Source organism: Melozone crissalis, unplaced genomic scaffold (genome assembly GCF_028551555.1).
Source record: "Melozone crissalis strain CALT ecotype California unplaced genomic scaffold, PUWL_Pcris_2 ptg000013l_1, whole genome shotgun sequence".
Taxonomy (NCBI): Eukaryota; Metazoa; Chordata; class Aves; order Passeriformes; family Passerellidae; genus Melozone; species Melozone crissalis.
In genome coordinates this window covers 55,592,168-55,618,966 of record NW_026535791.1, presented here as the reverse complement: position 1 = coordinate 55,618,966, position 26,799 = coordinate 55,592,168, and the positions used below count along the sequence as shown (strand labels likewise).

The window sequence follows — 26,799 nt, the reverse complement described above, 5'->3', positions numbered from 1 at the left end:
CAGAGCTATTTACAGAAAGTAAAATTCATTGTTGTGTTACCAGCATGCAAAAGGTTTGCTTTGAAATAAACCTCTCCTTTTAAAAGACACATGTAACAGTAAGCAGACTTTATATTATTTGTTTTAGATCTGGGAATGTGTTATCTTCTGTATGGCTTGCAGCTCTTTAAATCTAGCAGCTGTCAACTTCACATTAGCTGATAGGGAAGACAAATGTGATTCACCTGCCCTTTTGCCATCTTGTGCACAGGTTACATTCCTTAGTCACTACTGTTATCTCATCCAACTTGATGAATACCTTGTATTGATTGCACTTTTATGACAGCTGATATCATCCCTGTGCTCTCTTAGCCAGGGTTCACATAGTTAAGAGATATTTTACACTTTGGGTTAAGCAAGGGACATCGCTGAAATGTCTAGACAATGACACAAACTGTCAGAGTAAAGCAGAAACATCAGTCTCTGAGGGGAAAGGGGAATATGACAGAATCTCACAAAATAACAAAAAAAACTTTTTTGACAATATAAGCTTGGTTGACAGGCTCTTAAACAAAACTGTTAGTATCACTTTTACTTTCTCATTGTGCATTCTCTCTTGTTCAAAAATTAAAGATAATGTAGTATTAGTAACAAAATCACCAGCTGTCATTTATGACAGAGATCCTAAGCATTACACATCACACAAAATGGAAAACATTCTGTCCTCTCACCCATCCTTCACAGGAAAAAGGACAATCTAAAAATGTGGGGTAAAAAAATTATCAGAAATTTGAAAATCTGTAGTAATTTATAAATCATAACACAATAAAAAATTTAGTTCAAAAATACACATAAAAACTTACTAAAACTGCTCACTCTAGTGTCTGAATTACAGAGTCAGGGGCATTGCATTGGGAAAAGGCTGGTCCTCGGGAATTTCAGTGGCTCTGACTACCAGTGATTTGCAACAAACCAAGGTTACTGTCCATAACCAATTATTAGAAGATTTCTCAGTCTTCAAAGTGTAGTTTAAAAAGGGTGACACAGCATTGCTGCTTTTTCTTACATCAAATTCAATTAGCAGAGTCTAGAAATGAACCTGTGTAATAGCAACTGTTTGCTACTGACAAGAAGAGCAAGGCCATGCTGAAGGCATCTGGTTTGAGAGCCCAGGAAGCACCCAGGATTATGGAACTGTAGCAGGCCTGGAACTACCCAGCAAAGCAGCTTTTTCTGATGGCTCCAGTTCCATCATACATGCTCCATTCACTTTGCTCTCATACACCAGCCCCTCCCTCAGGCCAGCTCCACCAGAAATGAAAAAGAAGGAGAACATCCAGCCTGATACAGGATGAGTGAGCAAGTGGGCTCTCCAGCCACAAGAGTGGGGCCCTGTGTTCCTCCCTGACAGCCCTTTAAATCACACACTCTGTTTCCCTCCTATTAGGGAATGGCACGTGGTTCATGCCAGGTATGGGACAGCTTGTGCTGCTCCCTCTTCAGTCTCTGCCTGCTCTCTACAGGTCTGAGAGGGGCTGGGATTTCACAAGCAGCATTGGCAAGGAGAGAGGACAGCACAGAGCAATGCCAGACGTGCTGGCAGTAGGACAAGGCTACCACCACTTGCCTCCAGAAGCTTAACTTGTCCTGGGTCCACCAAAAAAGCCAACTCTTCTTCCACCTCCCAACTGAAATAAGCCATTTTAGTGTGAAGGATAAAAACCATATTTTCTTCTCAGCCTGAAACTGCAAATTCAATTTCAAGTTACATTGCCAAGAGATCCCTAGCTAGCGTCCCTTTATCCTTAAGAAAGGAACTGCTCCACAATGTGGGAAAAACCCCACAACTCTTACTTTATGAAAACTGTAGACTCCTGTCTAACTCTCTTCTTCAAAACTCACTGGAAATCATCCAGTCCTGTCAAGACTCCTGCTGTATGGACAATCAAGAGGGATCTCTAATGGGTTTGTAACATGGAAATAAATAAATTCAGATCACGGCCGCTTCCCAGTAAAGCATGGCCAGTTGCATCAACAAAAACTCAGGATTCAGAAAGCCTGAAGTTTCTCCTAATAAGTTATGTTCCATCTGCCACCTTTGAGTAACACATATTATATTACAGGTATGTGCAATACCACAGATCCTGATGCTAGAACTTAAGTCTAAATTTTTGCCTGTATTTCAGCTACTTTATGAACTCCTGGTATGCTCCTGATGCCCTCAAGCATTCTCCCTGGCAGGTAATGAAAGGCCACTTGGCTGCTGGCCAGGCTTCCTATCCAGGCACAGTTGCTGAATCCTGACCCTTACTTAGAAATTAGGAAACATTTGACAGGTGGCAATCACCAAGCAGCATCACTTTAACTTACATCTACATGCACAGATGACAACGCCCTAGGGCAAGCATAAATGCTTTAAGTCCTTCTAGTTGGATGAGTGAAAACAGGCACCAGCAACCCTAACATGGAAAATTACAACCAGAGTTAGCACATTTTTAGATAGAAACAATTTATAATTGTTATTATAAACAGTAGGAGTAACTTCCTCCCCAGCTACACAGAGGAATCCATCTTTCATCTGGAGTTTAAGGATTGTTTATGGCAATCCCACAGAAACTGTGCAATAAGCCTCCTGTTAATGTGAAGTTCTAGGCACACCAGCCCAGACTTACCCAAAAACAGAGAAATGAGCACTGTCATTTCACCATTATCTGTTGATTGGGAGCACTCTGCACAATTTCAGTGCACTTCCTATCTAACCTATTTAGTCAATTTATCTGGTAACAAAGTGAAAAGAAAAAAGAAGAGATAAAAACCCCACAAAAACCAAAGTCCATTGCTCTCCAAGGACAACATTTTAAAAGCATACACATACTGAACAGACACAAAATTAAGAAAGAGATGGGGGAGGAGAAATAAACATGCTGCTTTCAGGAACCTAACCATACACCTTTATTATTCAACCTTATGTAACAAGTCTGCCCACTTTTTTTGAGCAGTAGCATTGCATATTTTGCTTTATTTGTAATCACAGCATCCAATTTAAATCAGACCACCCTCACCCACACAACTAAACCAATTATCATATTTCTACAACAGTTACAATTTTCCAAGCACCTACACAAGACTGAGTCACTTCTACTATGTTTAGTTCTGTTGCTTACACTGGCCAGATCTAAAATAAAAAGTCGTAAGAAACAGTCCGCTTCCCTTCTCTGAAATAAAACCCCATATTTTTTACACTGTACTTTTAAAACATCTATTAACAAATTTCAAACTAAAAAAGATTTCCTAAGAAAGTTTTTCTGAACAACAACAGCTTTAAAATGTAGTGTTTTCAAGGACAGTACAACTCCAATATTAATAGGAAAATAAAAATTGAATTCTGAACTTATTAGGAAGACATTTAAAATAGACTTGTACTTATTTGACATAGCTAACTAAATCTATGACAATAATATTCAATAGCTATTAAAAGGTATAGCACAGAATACTTTGGTGACACCAAAAGTAAATATTTTTGGTCAAAATTTAAAAAGAGAGCTGGGTATTTTTGCAGAGCACAGTAAGCTGGCAAAAATACACCATTTTTACAAATACAGACCTTGTAAATGATGACATTTCATTCTGTATGGCCATAATAACAAAACATGAAGAAATGTTTTGCATGCTACACTTGTGCGAAACAACTGCTTTCTACATTCTCCTGACAACTCTTTCTACATATACTCTAATGCTGTAATATTGGATTCCATCAGAAAAGATTGCAACTAATTTAAAAAATATACTTTCTAGACTTATATTTCCTGTACATCACACAAAGCCATGAAGAAGGATGAAACACGTTCATTTTTGCTTTTGTTTTGTACAACCTCTACATTCTGGTCCTGCCAGCACTGCCCAGTCCTTGATCCTAGAGTTCTAACTACCACAACACTATTAAAAAAACTGCAAGCACATTTAAAGTTGGTTTACCAAATATGATTTTCAAAGCATCTGAATGTTTACAGCTGGATTTACTGCCACTGAGGGCAGAAAACGTAAGGAAAAGAGGTAAAAAAATCTACTGGGGAAGTAAAAACAAGGCCAGTAGTTAAACTGCTCCAACATCTCACACATAAGTCCTTATATTACCAGTTAGTTTCCTAAAATGTGTATTATTGCATCCATGAAGAACTGTCTTTCTAATCACTTCTTGCTAGCTAGGCACATGGAACACTGAGAATCCCTCTAAAACTCGGCCAGCCCAAAATAACAAGTATGCTGAAAGTTGCCAAGGCAGAAACTTTTCATAGTGACTTCAGTGTTCTGTCTACTTGAACAAGGGATCTGTGGTCCATTAGATGATCTTTGTGTAATGCACTGGAGACTTAATAATTGCATAACTATGGAAATTCATAATATGTAGATTATAAATTTCCTATATCATTTAACAACTGAAAAGAAAAAAAAACTGAAAAACACTACTGCAGAGAAAACTGAAAAAAAAACATTTGCATAGCAATGGTAATTTGTATGGTTCCATAACTTTAGGTAACAAAGATGCCTTCTTCCAAACAAACACTTCAAGACTGGGTGAAGAGAACTGTCCTTATCACCTCTCTGTATGTGCAGCATATTCAGGCAGGTCTGTAGTGAAATCCCTTGGTGGCAGAGGGTTATTGTTCTTTGATCAAGCTCTTATCACATTAATAACAAACACACAACTGGGAGTTTGAGGCAGAGCACAGAAACCATTCAGAAGTTCCACTACTCAGGTTTGTATCTCCCCCCCTCAATCCTCATGCTCTAATTCATCAACTTCATGCTTGCATATACATTGTATTTATTCATACTATTTGAAGGTTTTGTGAGACCATTTTGAAACTAATAAGAGCCTTGATATACTTGCAAACTTGAGAGCTTGGGGCAAAAAGTGTGACAGTGACAGAGATCCAGTGTGGGTAAATACATTCAAAGGGAAAAACATGGTTGACACAAGGATAAAACATTTTAGCACATGAACTCTCAATCCTACTTCATTATAGGTAATGCAAAGAGACATAAAATAAAATTAAAAACAACTACCACAAATCACAAGGGCTTTTTCTTAATACCATGTAATTACTACATAGCAACTATCAACACAGCAGCAATTTAAAGGTATATTCAATGAAACACTGAGCTAAATGAAACTTTAGACAAAAATATGAAATGCATATGAAGTCCTGTGCTCACAGTATAGACAATGACCACTTACCATTTTTGAACTGCTTGCTATTGGTTATTATCAAATAGAAAAATCAGTTTAGGCCATCCTACTTTCTTATTTAAACTTGGTAAACCCAATGCAATCCCAAGCAAGAAAACAGAGATAGGTTACCACTATTTAGCAGCATATTTTTTACCTGCATAAGGTCCTGCCTTTCTTTTTCACCTGTGCATATAGCTTTCTTTATGCTTCGAAGTTCACTCATGATAGCTTGTGCTTCATCCAGTCTGTAATTTGTATGAGCATTTGACATCTTACGATCAATCCTGTTGAAAATATTAAGACAAATTTAGGAATTTTCACATGATTAGAAAGCACATGAACTTTCTAAGACCTTGTTTATTCATGTACCACTTCGTTTCCAGGAATAAAATGATACTCTACTTGGAATTAACACAGCACTCAGTGCCAAAACCACTCTAAAGACAAAGCAAAGCCATTATCTACCCAGGTTCTGCAGAAGCAAAAAATTTCCTGGGTTTAATATCCTAGTGCAGAGCTTATTTATGAGTAATGTCTGTGGGTGATTTCATGCACCAAAAGCAAAATTAACCTAAAACTAACCTAGATGATTATAACTCAAAAGGTTGAGCGGTCTGGCTGTTGTATTTTTCATGCAGCATCACATATTGCAATATCTCTTCCAGGGCTTCTACTTGATCTTGCTTTAGAAGTTTCTAACAAATGCATTTAAATTTTCTCAGGAAGAAAATTTTAATGCCTAAAATTTTATTGCAAATACTATCCTGCCATTAACTATCTTTTCCATAAGATATCTATAAGACATTATCATTCTGCACTGAAAAACATTATATGGGAACATCCCAGAAGATTTTACACCTTTGAGCAAGAAGCAAGAGCACAAGCTATGACATAAGACTGAAGTAATACTAATGTTTCCATCTTGACATATTAAAATCACTCAAGTGGAACATCCACTGGCTGAGTTTTAAACCTTTTTTCCAACATCTCACAATAGTAAAGGACAACATATCAGGAGGCAGAAGACTAGTCCAGTTTATCATCTTGATAATTTGCTTTGATTTATAGATAAAGAATAAGACAAGAGACTACAGTGAACTTATCAGAATAACTCTTTGGTCTTGGATTTACAGCAAATGGCTATGGAGTTTTAACAGGTTGTATTTACAGCAACTATTGCAAATCATGTGAAGTTCCTGTTAAAATATGGAAAACTAAATTTTCCTGTTAATCTATCATGAAAAGAATGTGTATAGAGAAAATGTGGTAAGTTTAAAGGTCTTTGGGCCAATGCTAAGAACAAATAGCTTCAGGAAAAGGTACATCAGTTTAACAGAATTGAGGAAAAAACACACATTATTCATGACAAAGGACATCAATCTACAAAAGATGTAGTAGGAGAGGGCATGCCATGCATACAGAAGAATACCCAAACTCTATTTAAAATATTGAAACTAACTAACAAGTTTCAAGATAGCTATTACATTAAACTAAGAGTGTCAACAAAAGTCTCTTAGCATGTTCTGCCAGTTAAAACACAAGCAGTGCAATTCCCCTTACACCTGATTACTTGTTTTAAAATTAAAACTTTAAAATGAAAAATCAAAAAGAGTAAATGAAAATCCTGTGGTTTTATTATGTAGCTCAAAATATTTAGAAAAAAACAGGTTGATTTTTACAGTTTTAATTTGTTTTTGGTTTTTTTTCTGACAGTTATTCTTTTTGGAGACAACACAAAAGAAGTCTGATTCTCAAGATTTTTCTTTGAACACAAATTTCCCCAAGTTACATAAGAAAACATATAATCTTTTATGAATAGTGGTTCAAGAACAAGAAAGGACTTAAATGTCATGTGTATTAAAGCTGAGGGTTTGTTTGTGTTTGTTTTCAAAATGTTGAGTCTTCACTAAGTTTATCTGAAATCCTGAGCAGATAAAACAACTAATCCAAGTCACTGAAAGTCACGTTAAAAAGATAATACATTTTTACATGAAGGTAACTGTAATGTTAGGAACTATATTCAAATATTAGACATGAAAATGCCTTCAACACAACTGCTCATTATACCGTTTGCCAGGACTAAGGTGGCATTTCAGGAAAAGGAAATTATTTAATTTCAACCAGCTTTCTGTCCAGTTATCCACATATTCATGTTCCTGGACGCCACTTTGGAGCCCAGCTTATGAATTGATATTTGTTTAAGGTCAGAATTGGAGAAGTTCCTACTGCGAAAAATGTTTAGGCGTAAATCAGTATTGCTGGCAACCCAAACTGACTAGAGTAGCTTACAAAATTACCTGTTATTTATTGTCTAATAATTCTTTTCCCTTTTTTCATAAAGTTCTATTTCTGAAAGCCATAGAGTTAACAGGAGTCTTCCATTTTATTAATGGAAAAGAGCATGCTAAAAATATAGATCAGACCTTTGTATGCATAGCAAGAATATTCAACTAACATGCAAGACTGTAAAGATATGAAGATGTTTCTAGGATACACAGACTACTAATGTTTGGTCATTGTTTCAGTCCTACGGGGCAGATTCCATGTTCCTCCATTTTCCTCCACCAAAGCACAGGCCTGTACTTCAGCAAAAATCTAATTTTTAAGTTTTTGTCAGATCTCCTAACCTCGAAATTAGTCTGTAGCTACAAATTGTTTAGCCAGTCCTAATTCCTTGTCACTCCCAACTTCTCACAGCATTCACTCTGCTCTCCTGGTCAACTGGCCAAGTTTTCATTTCCTTTGTTGCTAAACGCCTTCTTCCTCCAGAATTCCTGCTGGGGAGCAGTGGGGTCACTGAAAACACAGGGGAGAAGGAACTGCTCCTCCTTCTGAGTCCCTGCTGCCAGGCCAGAGGAAGGAATTTGCTCCATAAAAGGCTCATATTTAACCCTGTAAGTTTGGACTGTGACAGGAGCAGACATACCTTGAGCCAAAGGTGGTGGAGGCCAAGGTGCACCCACCATCCTGCAGGGTGGAGATCTTTGCAGGCTTTAAACAATGAGCTCTACAAAGTCTCCACTGGGCAAACACAAACCCATGTCCAAAGGTTTATCACACATAACATTACCAAATTTACATGAAACTGTAGAAAGTACAGTCCTGATATAAACCTGCAGTTCTATGAATATTGGAATTCTGACAGTATTGAAGTTGTAGAAGTATCAAAATCCCCCTCAATCATGTCTCCACTCATAAAACCCCACTTCTATAGTCATTTTGTGGTTTTGTTTTCTTTTCATTCTCCTCAAAGATGGTTAAGCCATTTTACTAAAATTAAAAAGAACAGAAAACAAAACACAGTCCAAGGCAGACACTGTACATGGAAAATGTCAATGTAAGAGATTTGCATTTAACAAAGGCACTGGAATCGCACAGCAACATAAAATGATGGAAATACTGAGCAACCCAGCCGCCCTCTCCATAAAAGCTGTCTCTTCTCTGAGAGCTATACCAAGCAAGGCTGCACAGAGAGTCACCTGGCAGCAAGTTCCCATATCTGCACATGATGCCATTTTGGTAACAGTTTCAAAGCAAACATTCAGCCAGATGTAAAGCCCCAAGTTTGATGGCTCCTAATGTTGTTCTTGGCTTACACTTGAATAAAAGTGATGTACATGCCTTTAAAAAACCTGAACAGGATGCATGCCATTTGCAGTTTGGCAGTTACTTGAAGATTTGACTTAGCACAAGAAGGAAGAAGAATGACGCAGACCAAAACTTCAGAAAATGTAACAGAAGTGGGAAATGTCTGAAATGCAATAAACTTTAAAGGAGAAAGGGAAGCAGGGTAGGGGGGAAACAGAGTATAAAAAACTCAGCATTTTTGTTTTAAAGAAGGAGCAATTAAATTCTTTTCAGACAATATACTTACTTTGAGGATATGGAAAAACTAAACTACTTCAGCCTCGGTACTTGACTTGAGTGACCCTTCTCTCCCAACAAATACAGGAGGTAGGGGAGAGATTGCACAGGGACAGGCTAGAGCACAGGCTTTCAGGCAAATTTGTCTACTGACTACACAAGGAGGTGAGAGAAGCTCCTCTCTTCAGCTGTTAGTTTAAGTACTCTCCAAATTGGCTCACTTCCTCCTAGAAGCAAAATACTCCCAGAAAAACCACATGTATCTCACCAGAAGAGGAAATAAAAAAACCACTTAAAAGCACAAAACAAAAACAAAACCACAAGTCTCTTTCACAAGTGAAGAAGTCACTGCAGAGAGCAGAGCACAGCTCCAGGTAACTCACAGGCAAAAGGTTCTCCCCAGCTCCAGCAAACACAACAAGTGCCACCCAACGCATCAACAGGACAGAGGGCGACCACAGCAACTGCAGCAATGAGCAGCCCTGAGGTGTCACACCTGAACTTCTAAACTACATGCCTGGAGTGACCACTGATCATCACATATGCTTTAAAATAATTCCTCTCTTGATGTCTCTCCTATAACCCCATCCTGGAGCATGGGCAACTTGACTTGGGCTATAATCCAAGACAAACATTTGTATTCTTAATCATTTGCAGACTTTATTTTTAAAAACGTTGCACTACTTTACTGGACTATCTTAAATGAATTACACTAATTAAAACAATCTTGGGTTTCAAATGGTCTTCAAATACTTTCATCATCCTAGTCAAGTGGTTAGTCCTTTTGTGAAATAATTGAACCTATACCCTTAAAATAACCCAAAAACCAAATTTAAAAAGCAGAAATGGAATAGCAATTCTTACTCTAAGAAAATATGATTAAGAATCTTAGGACAAACAATAATTGTTTGTTCTGTTACTGTTTACATATCTGCACCACCATACTGATATGTTCACTATATTTAAAATATTACTTAGTATAGTGAAACTGCAAACACTTTGAGTGCTTTATTTTACTAATTTTCAGTTAATATCATACATTATCGATTCCCCCAACTACCTCTAAATACTTCAATAAAAATACATTTATTAATAAATGATTACATTGTATCTGCCAATTAAGATTTTTGGTATTTTGGTTGAACAAGTTTTCTTCTATGGAACTTTCTAAATGCACTATAAAGCAAAAGAGCCTTGTTTAAAAAAAACCAGAAAATTTTGTTATTAAAAAACCAAATCAGACACACCAAAAATATTAAGTGTATGGGTTACTCCTTCTTTTTTAAACTTTAAATCTGAGAATCTTGCTTTAATTTGTTTTGTTATTGTAGTATCAATCAAAATTGTTAAGTAAGTACCCTAACCCAAGATCTCTGGAATTACATCAGAATTCCTGAAGTGAAAGCCCATGCTTTGTAGCACCAACACAATAAATCCAAAGCTTCAAAATATTTCTGCAGTTGCTACACTTATGTTGCAAAATCCATTAGACATGCAACAGTTACAACATTTTCAGGAAGCTCCTGCATTAGGCACTTTGTTCACATGCATGCTGGAAAGAGGCCAAGGTTTCTAAATGCACAGCCACATATCCAAGGCAGATCCAAGTGCTGTTCAAGCTCTTGGTGTAGCCACTGGCCTTGCTGAAGGAACCTGGAAGCCACAACAACCTGTGTTTACCTGCCACCTTTTTCATGGCCTGGCAACCTCTCTCCCTATCCCACTGGGCATCCCGTGTGTGAGCCACGTGGGCAGGTGACTAAGCACACACAGATGGCAGCACGCAGCTCCCTTCCCATCAGATGGCCTGCAGGAAGAGTGGCAGGGAGAGGGTCACCACAACATTTCACAACCTTTGACACCACTGTGCACACAGAAAACAGCAGGGCTGCCTAACTGCTCTGGGAGCAGTGGCAAATTGCCCTGAGCTTCCTTTCCTTAGTGGGACGAGACAAGGAGTCACTTTTACATGCAGACATTCTGCACACATGCAACACAACCCAAGGTCTCACAGACCACTAGATTTACAGTACAAGCACAAATCAGCCATACAGTGCAGAATGAGATGGCCTGACCATCAGGTAACAGGGAGAAGCAGCATTGTGGTGTACAGAAATCCCTCTAGCAAAAGATCTGTGCCCAGCCAAAAAGCCTTGGTACTGCCATGGGGAAGCTACTCAACACATGGTGCTTTGGGCTGTGCTCCAGGCAGTAGGTATCTCCAGAAAGTATTTGGGAAATATTTTTTAAAATCTAATTCCAGTTTGGCAATATCTTGAGGAAAAGTTAAAGAACATGGCCTATAAAGCTATTCTTGCATGTGAACCTACAAAACCACAACCCAACCAATTCTGTTTAACTCTTCTTCTGACCTTTCACTTTGTTCTCACCCTGCATCACTATCACAGCTGAAAGTCTGAAGCAAAGCCTTTAACATTTTTTAACAGCACCTTTCTATGAAATTCATTCAGAGGCAATTAAAAAATAAACCCAAACCCCAAAAAAAGATCCTCCCATGAACTCTTAACTTACTCTTGCAGCGTTTCCACTCCTTTTTCTTTATATTGCAACTCCTGCTTCATCTGTGCCAATTCTCGTTTCAGCCTGGAGAGCTGAATAATACAAAATAATTAAAAATAAAAATAAGTAACAGTAATTTCCACAATAACAATAATTGGTTTTTAAATACAAACTCTTAAGCTACTTTAAAGAACTGGAAGTGATAATTTCTCTTTTCTTTTTTTGCTTTAAAATTGTGCATTAAAATAACAGAAGACTTTCTTAAATATCATAAGGCCCAATCAAAAAGCAGTCAAAACATTCAGCTTTCAAAGTATTAATTTCCTCACCTATTCTATAAGGTTTCTTTTTCCAATAGTTTATGCTAACAGCTAGCAAGTTTCAACCCATATAAATTTTCTTCTCCTTTTGTAGCAAAGACACCTCTCAACTGTCTTAAATTCTTTAGTCAACTTTAAAAAAGACAAAACATTCAATGCTGTTAATTTTTCAATCCAGGAAAACAAAATTACTGGCAGCAGAACTGTTCTCCCTCCCAGAAATGGCAGCCTGGCTTGCCACAGTTAGTTTTATATTATCCTGCCCTCTCAACCCTCTGGTCAATTGTTTTGATCCAACGAATGAGCATAAATTGAAAGTGACATAGCAAAAATGTCTCCAAAAACCTGTTCTTGTGGTTTTATGGAAACAGTTACCTGAGTAGGTTGTGCAGACCATGGAAGAGCCAAGCATGATCTGCAGAGAAAGAGCTTCTTGCCCTCCAAAGCTGACAGATAACTGAAGGCAACAGGGAGAGGAGAATGCAAGGGACAGCAGACAAATGAGGGGAATAGGGGTTTCAGTATGTGGTAGTGAGGCTAAGAGTGAACTGTGAGCCCAAAGAGGGGCAGGGATGGAAAGAAAAAAGCTCTCTCTTCTGAAGCTACCAAACTCAGGATATTTGCTAGAATTTACCCAGAGCACTCTTGATTTTCACATGTACATCGGTAAATGACAAAATCATTACAAAACAGATTTTTTAAAAAAGAGAATAAAAAAATTAATTTTTTCTTCAGCTCTATACATGGGGCTTTGCATCAGCACCAGGATGCAAACCAGCACTGTCAGAGTCCCACCATCCTGCACAGCTCTCTCCCTCTCATCAAAATTCACAGCACGAGCCCCTAAACTCTATATGCTCACCAGCTCCTTTAACACCCACCAGAAGTAAAATGAGAAAATGCATCCTGTACACCAAAGGTTTATAGTGCTTATTTCATTCTATTTCCTGAAACAACTCAATGACTATGCACACAGTCATTTGAACAGAATATCCTATGTATCCTAGGTCATTTTGTTTAAGGAGAAAGAGAGGAAGATAGTCATAAGTGAAAATCTTGTTTATTTTCTTCATATATTACTTAAATAAATAAGGCTTGTTTTCTTGTTTAGAATACCCTGACATTTAGAGTATGTAAAACAACCAAACACTAGTCAGCATGTAATAAATATATACAGATAGAATAAATGCCTTTGAAGGGTGGTGAATGGGATTGATTTTCAGAGACACTCATGTGAAATGGGGTTACTACAACAAAAATGGAACACTATCCTGCAAGGATAAATGTTTTTTAAAATACTTATTTATCAAAAGCATCAATTTAGTTTTGGTTTTTTTAAATACATAAATAAGGAACATTTTTGTTACAGAACTGCCTATTATTGTCAGAATACTTGAATTTCCCTGTCCTCATAAAAGAGCTCTGGCCAACCAGCTGAAAAATTCTATTTGGCCAATTCGTCTACTGAATTGTGAAGAGATTTCCAAGTGGCTAAACCTGCAGTCCAGCAGAATCTCACTGAAAATGGGTAAATGGGTTTGAACTGAAAGAATCTGGCTGCAGAGCATTTACTACTTGTGGCAGTTTGTATAGAGAAAGCAATTTCTGAAAGCCTGGCTGAGCTTGCCTCTGACATTTGTGTCAAAAATGTTTGCATTTTTACCATGGAAAAAGCATTACTTCTCAAGGGACCAAAATGCAGTGAATATAGAGCTGTTTTAACAGAGCAATGGGTAAGAACAAAAAAGCACTTTTCAATAGAGTATTTCTAGAAATGCATGCAACATTCAGTGTAATGCTAAAGTAAAACAGACCCTTCCTCCCTCCCTTCCCCATGCCTAATTCATATTTTTACAAAATGAAAAAAGATTACTCACTCTGTCACGACGGCTGGCTATTTCTGCTTTAATCTGATATGGGTCATACTTGGTATTAGCTGAAAATCCAGAGAATGCTAAACAGATGGAAAACAGTATTTTACTCTTTATTCCGCCTTCTTTAATACAATTGTTAAGATGTGGCACTATATGATAAACCATTTCATTAATTCTTTTTTTTTACAAGTCACTAGGTTCTAAAATTATCCTCTGTGCTGAAGTACAACTGAGGATTTCGATTTGGCCCATCTGAAACTTTCTTTCATCCTGAATACCACCAAAAATTGCATATAGCAGCACCATGTATTTCCTAAAAGCAATAAGCTCCTGTGATAGGATGATGGCATCTACTGAAGCAAGCAATTTGTGTAATATTAATAATTAGTAGTTACTTCCTAGGTACACTGAATTAACAGTATGATAGGCACTAAAGTTAAAAAAAAAATTATTGTCAGAACAAAATTAGACCAGCTAGGCAGAGAAGCTGCCTTCTAAAGCAACAGTTAGGGAACTGAAATACAAACCAACCCTGGCAAGTAAGGTCTTAAGGTGTCTACAGTCAGGCAATGATTTCAAGCTGTGGCATTACAAGCTAAAGCCTGCACAGATGAACTAAAGGTTCTAGAGGATAGATGGGGCAAGAGCAACCATGATTTATGGAGTGAGCCATTCAAGGCAGCACTGGCCCACTGAAAAATGCCTGGTATGTGAATGGATGGGGTTGTGCTGCCAGACCTTCCATCCTTTTGCAGAGCTGAAGGCTGCTGCACTGAAACCCCTATCCATGTCTGGGGCTGCACGGGGCCTTTCGACTCTTTAAAGAATACTGCAATGCCAAGGTCATGTTGAGCGTGCAGGAACTTGCCAAAATGAGTAGTCATGCCTGGACTAATTCTCTAAATCCAGGATTTTCTATGGATTTTTTTTTTTTGAAACAGTGCTGATCACAACTGAGTCACAAAACTGCTGCATGGGCACCTCCCTGCCAACCCACAACCGCTGAGCTCACCTCCCACTCATAAGCACACGACACTGAGTCAATGGCAGCACCCACAAGCAAAGTGGAGAAAAACAATTTGTGAAGTTTTAGTTCTTTAAATCCAGCAACTTGAAACAAGTGGTGGTGGAGGCAAAGATATTGGCTATATAAGCATCCAACTTTGGTAGTGTAATTGCACTCACATTAGAAGTCTAATATTTCTGTACAGTAAAAGGAGAGACAAGCATCCCACAGTGGAGTGGAGGACTCAAATTAGGAAAAACAAGTGGAGAAGGAGCTTTTGGGAATCTTGAGTTGACAGCATGATTAGTTCCAAAAAGGATATTTTAAAAAAATTTTTAAATCATCCGAGTAATCAACCCACCCCATTTTCTGAAAACCGAAGCACATGACCTTAAACCAATATAAAATATATTAACACATCATAGAAAATTAAAATATTTTTCCACCTCAAAACTAGCAAACAGTTATATGTAATTTCTCTCACAGATTCTCATTATCAACTCCAGATACACCTACAAAACCCTGAACTATCAGAAGATGGAGAAACATAAGTAAATTGGCATAACATTTGCTTACATTACAGATAACTCCAAATTTTGTCATTTTCAGTCATATTTTGTTGCTATTTCAAATAACTTGTTTATCTAAGAGCTTCAAAAATATGAAAAAGGTTATCTTTTTCTAGTATATTTTCATCTTCAACAGAACTTTCTTTCTGTATATTCACCTGAAGTAATTCAATAAAATATCCCAGAGAATTACTGCAAATTAAAAAAAAAAAAAAACAAAAAGCCCAAGGTCTTAGAAAGGTTTTGTAATAAATGTCAATTTAGATTTTATAATCTCAAAAAATACTGACAACACTATCTTTTACTCTATTCCAAGTCTTCAAATAGTTGTTAAACACACTTTACACAATAGTTTCTTTTTTAAAAATTTCTTTCTTAATAGGAAAATACCTTGCTTCCTTTTCAGAAACTTGAACATGAGAGGGGGAAATAAGACTAGTCATAATTGTTCAGTTATGTTACAAACTGAATGACAGAATGCATATATATAAACTAAACAAAAGGATGAGAATCCCAGTTCAACAGTAACAGAATACTTGGTCCAAACCATCTGGGACACCTCAGCTCTGGAAAACAACTTTTATTCAGGATTTTGGCATATGTATGAATTTGCTTGGATTAATAAATACAACCGAATCAGTAGCTAAACACTTCTATCCAGACACCTGCCCTAAGCCCCCTTCCACAGTCAGATTTCTTGAACATCTTCAGAAAAGGCTAAAGCTGAGCTTCCCATTTTTATTAAATCCTTGGCATTTAACAGCAAACCTGCAGTTAAAACAATGACTCTACAGCCACTGAAAAACTAAAACTAAAAAAAAAAAAAACCAAAACCCAGTAAAACTCCACTAATTTCCATGTGGGGTATATCAACTTCTTTGAACTAGTCCAGTTGACTCTTTGACAAAGACACCTGCACCAACCAACAGCCATGACAATGGGGCAACATCTTCAGAATTCAGAAAAAGTGTATTATCTACCCCAAGCTACCAGAGACATCTGAAGAATGAAAAGGGCAGGAAATTATAGCTCTCTATCACCTACATCAGTATCACAGGCTGGCACTCAAGAATGAGGTGAACTAATGAAATACTGTCTCCTAGTTCATGGTCACAGGTACTCTTGAACACAACAGCTTGTCCCTAACTCTTTGTAAATTTGCTAAGCAGACTATGGATCCACAGAAGGTTCCCCTAAGCTGACGGCTCCCTCCTATATTGAGTGGAAATAATCTTTTGAGTTTAGGAGTGCAGGTAGGCAGCTGATGCAGCAACATTCAGCCCTTGCTGCCTTGCAGGAATCATCACTACACCTGGCTCCAAGATGGGCAGAAATACCAGTTGGGATATATGCCTGTTTAAAGTTACATCTCTTTTTAATGTTAACATTTATCCCTAATAAATCTCTGTTGTAATAGATGTAACAGGAATTGGAAGACATTGAATTGCAGAGTCAAAGGACAGCACCTCACTGCTGTAGTCAGAACCTTCATTCAGAGAAGAACCAGGTGATGGAAATACTTCACACTATTTCTTACACCACATCTTGTGAGGGCAGGTGGGCAATATCAAGAAAAGAGAGTAAACTCACAGCTGGCATAGGAACGGCTGTCATCCTCACACATTTTGTGCAATTGTTGATATTCCTCTTGGGCTAGCTCAAAACGCTGCTGCTTTATTTGGTAAATCTCTTTCTTGGCATTCAGTGCCTCCTGGGCAACTATTAAATATTCCTTCAGCATGCGTTCTTGCTCCCTTCTCCATTGTTCCCTCGGATCCTCAATTTGTGTGAGCTCTAAGGAGAGAAAAGTAAAAACATTAAAGTAAAATAATATGACACTTTGTGCCACCAAGTCCAAGTTATTTTTGTTAATGTCCATTCTCAACCAGCACACCTGACACTACAGTGCCCAAAATCACTCCAGCCAGGAGAGAAGGAAGGATGCAGAGTGAAAGAACAGGAAAGGCTTTTCAAATATAAAAGGCATTTAAATGTTATTCTTTTCTTTACAAACCAGTGCAAACCCAAAGAAAACAGTAATTTGGCCCTAACCTTCCCTCATAGCCAACTTGAAAATTCCAAAAATTACCTAAAAACCCAGAACCACAAGGAAAAATTAAAGGTATCTCAATACTTAACCCATAAGTCTATAAATAGCTGGAACTAACTTAAGATACTGCATACAACTTGCATAACATCTTAAAAGGACAAAGGCTACCCCTGCATAGTTAAGAAGAATGAGGTAATTCAACAGAGAAGTCAGCATCTTAGTCTCAAATCCATACAGCTTTTAAATCACTTCTCTTTTTTTTTTTTTTTTGTCTTAAGAAACAGCAGTCTGATGTTTTTCCTTGCCAGGATTTGGACCAGTTTTTATTTAAACACAAACCAAAAACAAGCTTCCACAAACAAAAAGAAAAAAAATCTTTCCCAAATCTATTAATTTTCAAGGTTATTACTGCAAAACAATCTCTTTGCAGTTGCAAAGGCATTTGAGGATGACACACATTAAAATTCTAAAAAATTATTGGTTCATTTTGGGGGGTTTTGTGAGTCAAATAATATGTTTCACATAACAACATTGATGTAAAGCCTTGGGTTTAAATGGAATGTTAATTTCTGATGACTGAAGCTCTACCAGTTAGAAGCTGCTGCAGACACAATGTCAGTGTTCAAAGTAGTGGCAAAATCTGGAGCACAGTCAGGAGCTAAGCACCTAGCAATTTTTCCAGACTTGGTTTCTTACAAGAGATGAAAGCCAGTTATGTTTTGCATTAATCCTGAGTACATAATTCAGTAGATTGGTGCCAGTGATGAAATACAAAACTGTAGAAGATTAAGCACAACAGATTAAGAACTCTAATGGTGTCAAGGTCATGCTAGCAGCTCTAACATTTGAGAGCCATCTGAAAAGTATATAAACAAAAACAGAAGGCTCATCAAAGAGCAGTGCTTCCAACAGATTTGCAGATTAGCTTCCTAAATAACCTTTTCTCTTAACACCTTTCTCTCCCTGCAACTCCTCACATTGAAACAGTACCAAGATAGTGCCTACAGTTCTGCAATCTCTCCCCACTTCCCAGGGACCCCTTTGATTCCCTTCTGACTCCAGTGTCGTGAAAATATCTCCTCTGGCAAGGACAGGATGTGCTTTGGCTTGCTGAGCTGCCATAAATCCTTCTCTACATGGAGGGCAAGCAGAAGAAAACAGAGTTCTGACTGCTGCCCACCCTTCACTAAGGGCATTTCAATTTCCACTGCTACTTCATTTGTCCATTAGTACCTCTGAAATCTGTGCAAATTCTAATATTCCTAAGATTGCTAAATCCCCATGGAAACAATGAGAAATCAGTAAATATTTATAAAACAGACAGGCTTACTAGGATTCAGTTTTTGTCTTGGAATGGCAAACTATTAGTCCTAATCTCAAAAAACAACCCAGGCTAAAGTGTTACGTTCTATCACACATTGAACTTCTGAGATCCTATACTTCAGGGCACTGCATCTCTTACAGAATTATTTCAGAAGCCCTCTGAAAAGCTAGCAGCATTCATCAGAGGTAGAAAACTTCTTTAGTGCATGGGAATCTCTGCTTTTTTCTAGTTTATGAAACTTTGCCCTGGATTTCTAAACAAGTTTGCCACATAACAAGACCAAAGCTACATTGTATGATAAAATTAACTTCCTTCACTTCTTTACAACCAATTAGAAAAAAACCCACTATAGTAACTCAAGAACAGTCCCAGACAAATGCAGAGAATATATTATTCCCTCACTAGGGAATGCCCAACTGCTTAGAGGAGACTTCAAAGGTTCCTAAGACTCTGAGGAGGAGGGAAAGGAATTCTGTGGCTGGCAACCGCCAAGGTTTTTAAGCAATGGTTGGATAACAGCCAAGAGCAGCTTAGTAAGGGTGTCAACAAAGTACTGAATTTACAGAACAAGATGGAGATCAGGGTTGGAAGCACCATTGAGATTTACAGCAGATTCTTCTGTTCCTTGTTTTTTTCCAGTTTAAATGGAAAACTATTGCCTAGAAATCTTTTTCTTGCTTCCTGGGTAAACAAACATAGCAAAAGACTTAGAAAAAATCAGACGTATTGCTGTTTTCTTTTAAAAGGTGGAAGGGCAAAAAGCTTGAGAGAGTGCACAAAACATGAGAGGTCCTTGGTAAGTGTAAGTGTAGAAAGACTCTCTTTGAATTATCCCTTGCATTTTCTCACAGTATTTCTTGACACTGAGGCACTTCTAACTGTTTTGTCAATTAACACAGAACTCCAATGCTGCACAAAGCATTTAACCCAGTCAGGCACAAGAGACAATCCAAATGTTTTTTCCTGAAGCTGCTGTTCCAAGTAGTTTAGACCTACTCAGTTCAGAAAAGCATTTCTTCAGCTCCAAGACCATCTCGTCCACTTGTCTGACACCACCTCACGATGCACATGATTGTCTCCTCATTACTTCTCACTTCTACAAAGGAAATTTATGCAGTCTTGATTGGCACCTTTGTTGTCCACAGTTTAAAATTGGATCAAGCGTCCAACTAATTTCTGAATAATAATTATCCAGCTATAATATCAACTCTGTCTTCCCTCTTATTATAAATCTTGCTGGAATATGAAAGCACTGTATTAGCCTAAGGGTGACAAACCCATTTCACTGTGACGGTTGAATTACCATTTAGGATAATATCTGTGGGCTGCAAGTAATTAGCTATCATGAAAGAGACAAATTTTGCAACCTTGTTAATTGTTGAATGATTTCTTTTACTCAGTTCAGCACTGTCCACATGAAGCTTCTCTACCTCTGTTCATACATTAACTTCATTTCATACCTAATATGATTAGCTTTACTTTTCCAGGTCCATTAATATTCATCTTTTCTTTCTGTCTACCCACTGATCATTTGGGAACTCAACTGATCTTTACAAAGATTCTTTTCTACAGTTTTTGCTCTCAATTGCACAGGAAAAAATGCAAGCCAGATCTGACATGCCTACAATGATTAATATCCCTTCTGTAAGTTCAAACTTGAATGTGGTAAAGCTGCTAATAACAAAATTCAAAAAGCAAAAGGAAGCCCTGTTTTTGCATGTGATGGTGATTGTTATTCCTATAACAGAGACCTAGCTTTTTTAAGGCATTGCAATAGGAATTAATGTTCTACTCATTTTCTACTCTAAATCCACCAGCAAATTAAAAATAAATTTAAAAGTTGGCAATACCTTAATTTTTTTTAAAAAATATATGCATTCGTGCACATACTTTGGTGTAAGTGCACTCACTTTGGTGTAAGTGCACTCCATTACTGTACTACAACATAACCCTCACTTCTAATTAAATTTCAACGTTACTAAAGTTAGTATGACAGCAATCCTTAAACTAATACTTTTTTAAACACAGAGTTATTTTAAGAATTACCTAACAGTCTGTATTTATTGCCTTTGAATTTTCTTGTCTATCTATCCTTGTGGTTAATGTATCAACAGCTGTTTAAAGTTTATCATTTAGTTAATGATCTTTGTTAAATTTCACAACAAATAAGTACATGTATAGGTCAAACGATACCATGGGAATATTTATTATTCTGTTGTTTAGGTTTTTTAAAGCAAGTAATTGTGAAACCACAAAACACAAGTAATTCCAATGATGGTTGGAAGCCCAAAGTTATTATTACACTTTCATTCTTTAATTGACTAGATTTCAAGTAGATAGTATTGAGGTTGGTTTTTCAGATTATACTATTTACCACTGCTGTCATAGCCCATGTAACTACTTTCTTCTTTTCTTAGTCCCCACCAACTCCCAATTTCCCATAATACTGAAAGCATTCACTCAATGGCGATAAGAAGTTTAATGATAGCACAACAGTAACAGCAGCAGCAGTACAAAGCTATAAAGATAAGACATTTTTTTTTAAGTAGAACTGGCAAATGTGCCACAGTGATGATACAAAGCTCAGCAATAGTCCAAAAAGGAAAGTGTTCAAAATTAGTTTCCAAAAGGCACATCTGTTTTCTGTTGTCTTTTTGATAGCATTTTGTACTGCATTAAAACATAAAATATATATTGCTTAAGCAAGAATGAGATTACTGTATTTCACTGTGCTTCTGATTAAAAATCAGCACACTTCTCTCAGAATGTATTTTGGTTTTCAATGTATAAGAGTGAACTATGGATGACAGGAAAAACAGGAAATGTAAAAATGTAACACAAAAGTCTTTCTATATATGACAAAATGCAACATCAAAATTACTAATACTTCACAGTATGACCAAGCAAACCAAAATATTTTGATACACTACATTTCAATCATAGGTTGTAAAATTCTTTACAAGTGGAATTCTTTACAATTTTGCCCCCATGTGAAAGATAAGGAAACATGTTCAGCAAGAAATTATTTGCATACATTTTCTCAGTGCAGCACGAGGTGTAAAAATGGTATAGGAAGCAAAGTTAAAGAGTAAACATCAGCTTGTTAGCATTCCTCAAAACAATCACATATCTACTCACGATTTATGTGGTCCATATAATAAACTCCAATCTGTTGATCGTAAACAGTTTCCCATCCCAAAGGAAGCTCATCACCAACACAGTCAGCAAACGTCAGGGGCTTTGTAATCCTGTAAAAATAAAAATAACGCAAATAAATACAAAAAGTTCCAGAGTTTACAATGCAATGAATGTTATTACATGTTTTGAAGATACCTTTGCCAGTTGATCAAAAACTAGTTATGCTACTTAGGAATGTGCTGATAATTACAAACATACAGTTTCAAAATAAATTTTCATTTAAATATGCTGACAGATACTCCCCAAACAGGTAAGACAAGCTTCTCCCCTCTAGTTTCTATGTATAACAATTTAATTATAATGGCATGCAGTCCTGCCAGTTTTTCTCCCATACTGCAAAGAATATACATGTGAAGCTGGAGTTCACCACTGCTGAAACTACTAGAAACTTTATAGGTTTTAACTTCTTTCAGGTGACAATGTAGCAAAATTGCTTGTCTTTAAAAAAAAAAAAAAAACAAAAAAAATAAAATTCAAGACAGCACTATATAACAGACTTTCTCTTTTCAATTGTACATTTCCAACCATTAATGATATTCTCTTGGTCCAGACATATCCAAATTACTTCCTCTCCCTCAAAAAGAAGAGACAAACAAATGCCTCGGAAAAATTCTGAAGCAATTAGACCAGAAACAGTAATTAATAAGTAACTGCATTACTAACTAAAAGCTTAAAACATCATAGTCCTTGCTAGACAAAGTCTTAATAGATCAGTGGGCAATAGAAAACTGGAACAGCCATGTCAGTGTTGACAGGGACACTGAAAGTACTCGGTTCCATATTATACAGAAAGACTCTAAACCAACACAGCTCTAGAACAGCAAAGTATATAAAAAACTAGGAAGAATAAATAATATAAATATAAAAGCCTTTATGCTCAGTCTAATCATGTTTATTACTCAAATATTGATTTTAATCTTTACGTAACCCCTAGGATAATGTTTTCCACTACAAGCCGTCACAAAATTCATATATTGAAAAGCTACTAATAAAGTAGTTTCTATTACATCTAGGATATAGATACAACACCTCCCTCACATATTTGTTGACGCACTTCTAATACCTACGATGACAACTTTGCAAACATTAAATACATGCATTAATTTAGGGACTGAGTTAAGCTCAACAGAATCTATAGCATTATACTTTCTGTTGTACCTCCACTTGTACATTGCAATACCAGTTAAGATTTCTGACACCAGATTTGGGCTATGCTTACAAATACACTGCTGAATGGAGAGACCATTAGGACTCATAACTGCCCTTCATCTGATAACACCTGTATAACACAGTAACTTTGTCTGAACTAAAGTATGTCTGTCTTTGAACTTGGAAGTGCTTGCCCATCCCAAAATAAAACAAACCAGAACAATCCAGTGGTAAAAACTTAAAATGATGGAAATACTACTACAGCTCCATTCTAGCTAGCCCAATGGTGCAGTAAGCACACCATTCACCACCAACACACAACACAAAATTTGCACACAGCAAACAGAAAAACTGCATTTGCCTGCCTCCTGAAACTATTTTACAGTGATTGAGATTATAGTGTTCAAAATTAACTGTAGCAGAATAATTTTCAAAATACCCTTATTTGTTTCAATGTCATGTTTCAACAGCTCTGCACAACAGTAGAAAGATCAAGCTATTCAGGTCAAATAATAGCTTGATCCTACTTGGTTGATTCTCCAACACATATAAACAGTTCAACAAGAAGATGTACATAAACTTGTGCACCACTATTTAAAGTAAAAATTTTCCATTATTGACAAATATGTAGTTTACATCATGTAATTATGCAAATCCAGAGATGCTCTATTCAAGAAAGAAAATGTTACTAGGAACTGACACAAGCACTCTCATTAATTCATTTAGCAGTCAGGCAGCCCAGATATTGCCAAAATACTCCTGATCTCCCTGGAATTCAGTCAAATATTAAACATACAAAGTACAGCATTTTTTCTTAAACTCCCATGGTCCTGTTCTGAAGACATAATGTTTACAATTTCTCAAAGTAGTCTAGACATCAGCTCCTAAATTACCGCACTATAGACAAGATTTTCTTTGGAATGAGTTATGAGACTTGCTTGCCTGTTACACAAACATACCCTCACCCTTTATTCATAAATAAAACCTGCACATGATACTCTAACCTTTCACACTACAAAAACTTTAATTCAATGCTCTCTGTGATCCTGCCAGGACTCAGACTTGCAGGACAAGGACAATGTTCACTTTTAGGAAAAGGGAGACTGAAGAAAACCAATGCATCTGGTTTAACCAGTTTTCATTACAGCGTTATAAAAGCATGTGTGAACAGTTTAATTAATAGTTTTGAAGGAAAACTTGTAGGGAAAAAAAAACCCCAACACATAAAAAGCTGTCTTACAGATATTCAGACCATTATTAAGTTGATGTTGCTCATTTTAAACTATAATCAAAGTTGCTCCAAATTGGATTCCCTTCAGACAAAGCACAATGTCATACTGACTCAATCCAGTCACATTTATACCTATGTAGCTGGATCTTCTGCCAAAGACAAAAAAACTAAGGATTGGAAGTTTCTGCCTGTGTTTTGCACTGCTTTGACAAAGTGAACTGAAAAAACACCTTCCTGGTTTAACCAGCACAATTCTGAGGACAAGATTAGTTTCTTGCCAGTTAAGGAAACTAGGGCTTTTCAGAATAACAAAGACAAAATGGAAGAGATGCAGATATCTACATTGGACGTCAGCCACAAAGTACAGCAGTTGACTGCTGAAATTAAGTATCTTCTGGAAATACTGCTTTATCCCTCTGGGTTGTTGTTTGTTTTTAATTAACTTAAGTTCAATAAAATAGAAATTACCTTTTCTACTTTTTTATAAAGAATTGTACAAGGTACATCTGTTAAAACATTTCAAAGTATTGAAATAAAGACAAAACATTTTCAAAGAATTATAAAGACAAAGACACAACAAAAATGCTGCCATCTTTGATGAAACAAAAACCAGGGCTGTCCCAAACTGGGCTATTCACAGCAAAGAAAAACTAAGGCATTTATCTGATTGAGGTAGCAAACAATAACACACTCACCCATGATCACCTCCTGTTTCCCCCAAAACAACTGGCGGACAATAATAAGAAGGTTCTGAACTGTAAGCTGAAGATGAAAATCCTCTGGGACCAGTTTACAGCATTAAGTTTTTGCAGCCACTGGACCTACAGGCCAGGTACAAGTAACAATTCTCCATGGGGAACAATTCTGCACAGATTAAAAAACCAACCTTAATATCAGATTAACTGACTTTATCTTTTCCAAAAATAATGATGCTCTTCAGTCCTTAGGCACCCAATCTTTTGTGACTCTGAAACCCTTCAGAAGCAAATACAGAATCACATAAGAAAGCTTTCATATTCCAAATCCAGTATATCAAGTCCAGAGAAAAATCTTTGAGCAATGTCATGCACCTCAGATCTGTCACTTCTGACTCTGCCCAAATTAGATGTTTTTCATTAAGACGAAATAAAAGCCAGGTATTTGCACTCAATCCAACAGACACATCTGAAAACACAAGTTTTATTCGCATTTTCTCTGCTTCAATTACCAAGCTTAACAGTTAGAATGCCGAAATTAAACAGTAAAATAAAACCAAATAAGTGACCAAAATAAGTTTTTTCTCCTCCTTGCATACTTATTTTGAATCTTTATCCACTACGACACAAAGAAGGACTCCACAACACATTATTACAGTTTTCTGAATATGTGGCAGCACAACAAGTATTTCTTGAATGCATGGGAAGTATTTCAGTTCATGGGACTGGATGGGGAGAAGGAAAGGCTTTAAAAGATAATGGCCAAATACCATTTAAAATAATTTACTTCAAAGTGCTTTCACCTTCAGATACATTGTTAACAGCATCTAATTTTGACGTCCTCTTTCCCCCACCAAAAAACCTCACAGAAAACCTCAAACTTCACATAATAAAGAAAAGCTTCCCAGTCCAAAGGAAAGACATGCTTCACATCTCCAAAGCACAGTTTCACAGATAGAGTAGGGCAACTTCATTGTCACAGACCTTCAAAACCAAAACCACATCACTAAAAGCACAAGGCACTGGAAAATTTTAGGTAAGATCCTCAGTCTTCCCATGGCCCTGATGCCACATTAGAGGACCCTGGCTGCTTGAAATCCCTAGGTCTAATTGAGTAAAACTTCCCCTGGGAGGAACTAAATAAAGACAAACACAGCCTGTTTTTCCAAGATCTTGAACAGGAAATCGAAAAGGTGTTCCAAAGTAGAAACTCTTGTAAACTAGCTGCCCTCCTTTAAACAATGCCTAGACACCTAAATTACATACAAGGTCACCTCACCTTTCAAAGTGGGCCTTGATTAAGAGGAAAGCACTAACCATGAGGGCTAATTATGAAAAAGAACCATCGAGTTCCGAACAAAAGTCTGTAGGAGACAGAGAGAAGGATGCAAGAATAGCAGCTGTCAACAGTGTTTTTAATTTTGTTTCTGATTTTGGTCAGGTCCGACGGCAGAAAATATGTAACAAAATAACAAAATTTGATACACCTCCACAAACAACTAGGAGAAAAAATTCCCTTAAACCTGATCTCAGTCTGAATTGTCATCTAACGGGACAGATGTTTTTGCCTGACAAATGCAGACACAGAAATTGTATTACTAATTTACCAGGAAACTGCATTAATTCACATTAGAGATCTGAAGAACACCATGCAATGTAAAAATGAGTAATAGAATAGCTAGAAAAGAATTAGCAATCTGATAAATCTAGCAATAGTTTCTCCAAGGAAAGTATTATGCCAAATATATTACTGAAGTGTCACAAGGCAAGAAAGAGAAAAGGCAAAA

General features: G+C 36.9%; 1 protein-coding gene across 1 annotated transcript in view; it reads right to left on the bottom strand.

Moving 5' to 3' along the window:
- The window catches only part of WWC3 (WWC family member 3), a 98,874-nt gene that overhangs the window by 40,160 nt on the left and 31,915 nt on the right, over nucleotides 1-26,799 (bottom strand). Inside the window, exons 2-6 of the mRNA XM_054271689.1 lie at nucleotides 21,878-21,987; nucleotides 16,956-17,159; nucleotides 13,794-13,870; nucleotides 11,609-11,688; nucleotides 5,367-5,496 (exon numbers count right to left, since the gene is read on the bottom strand). Coding sequence (XP_054127664.1) covers nucleotides 5,367-5,496; nucleotides 11,609-11,688; nucleotides 13,794-13,870; nucleotides 16,956-17,159; nucleotides 21,878-21,987 — 601 coding nt within the window. The remainder of the gene's footprint in view (nucleotides 1-5,366; nucleotides 5,497-11,608; nucleotides 11,689-13,793; nucleotides 13,871-16,955; nucleotides 17,160-21,877; nucleotides 21,988-26,799) is intronic.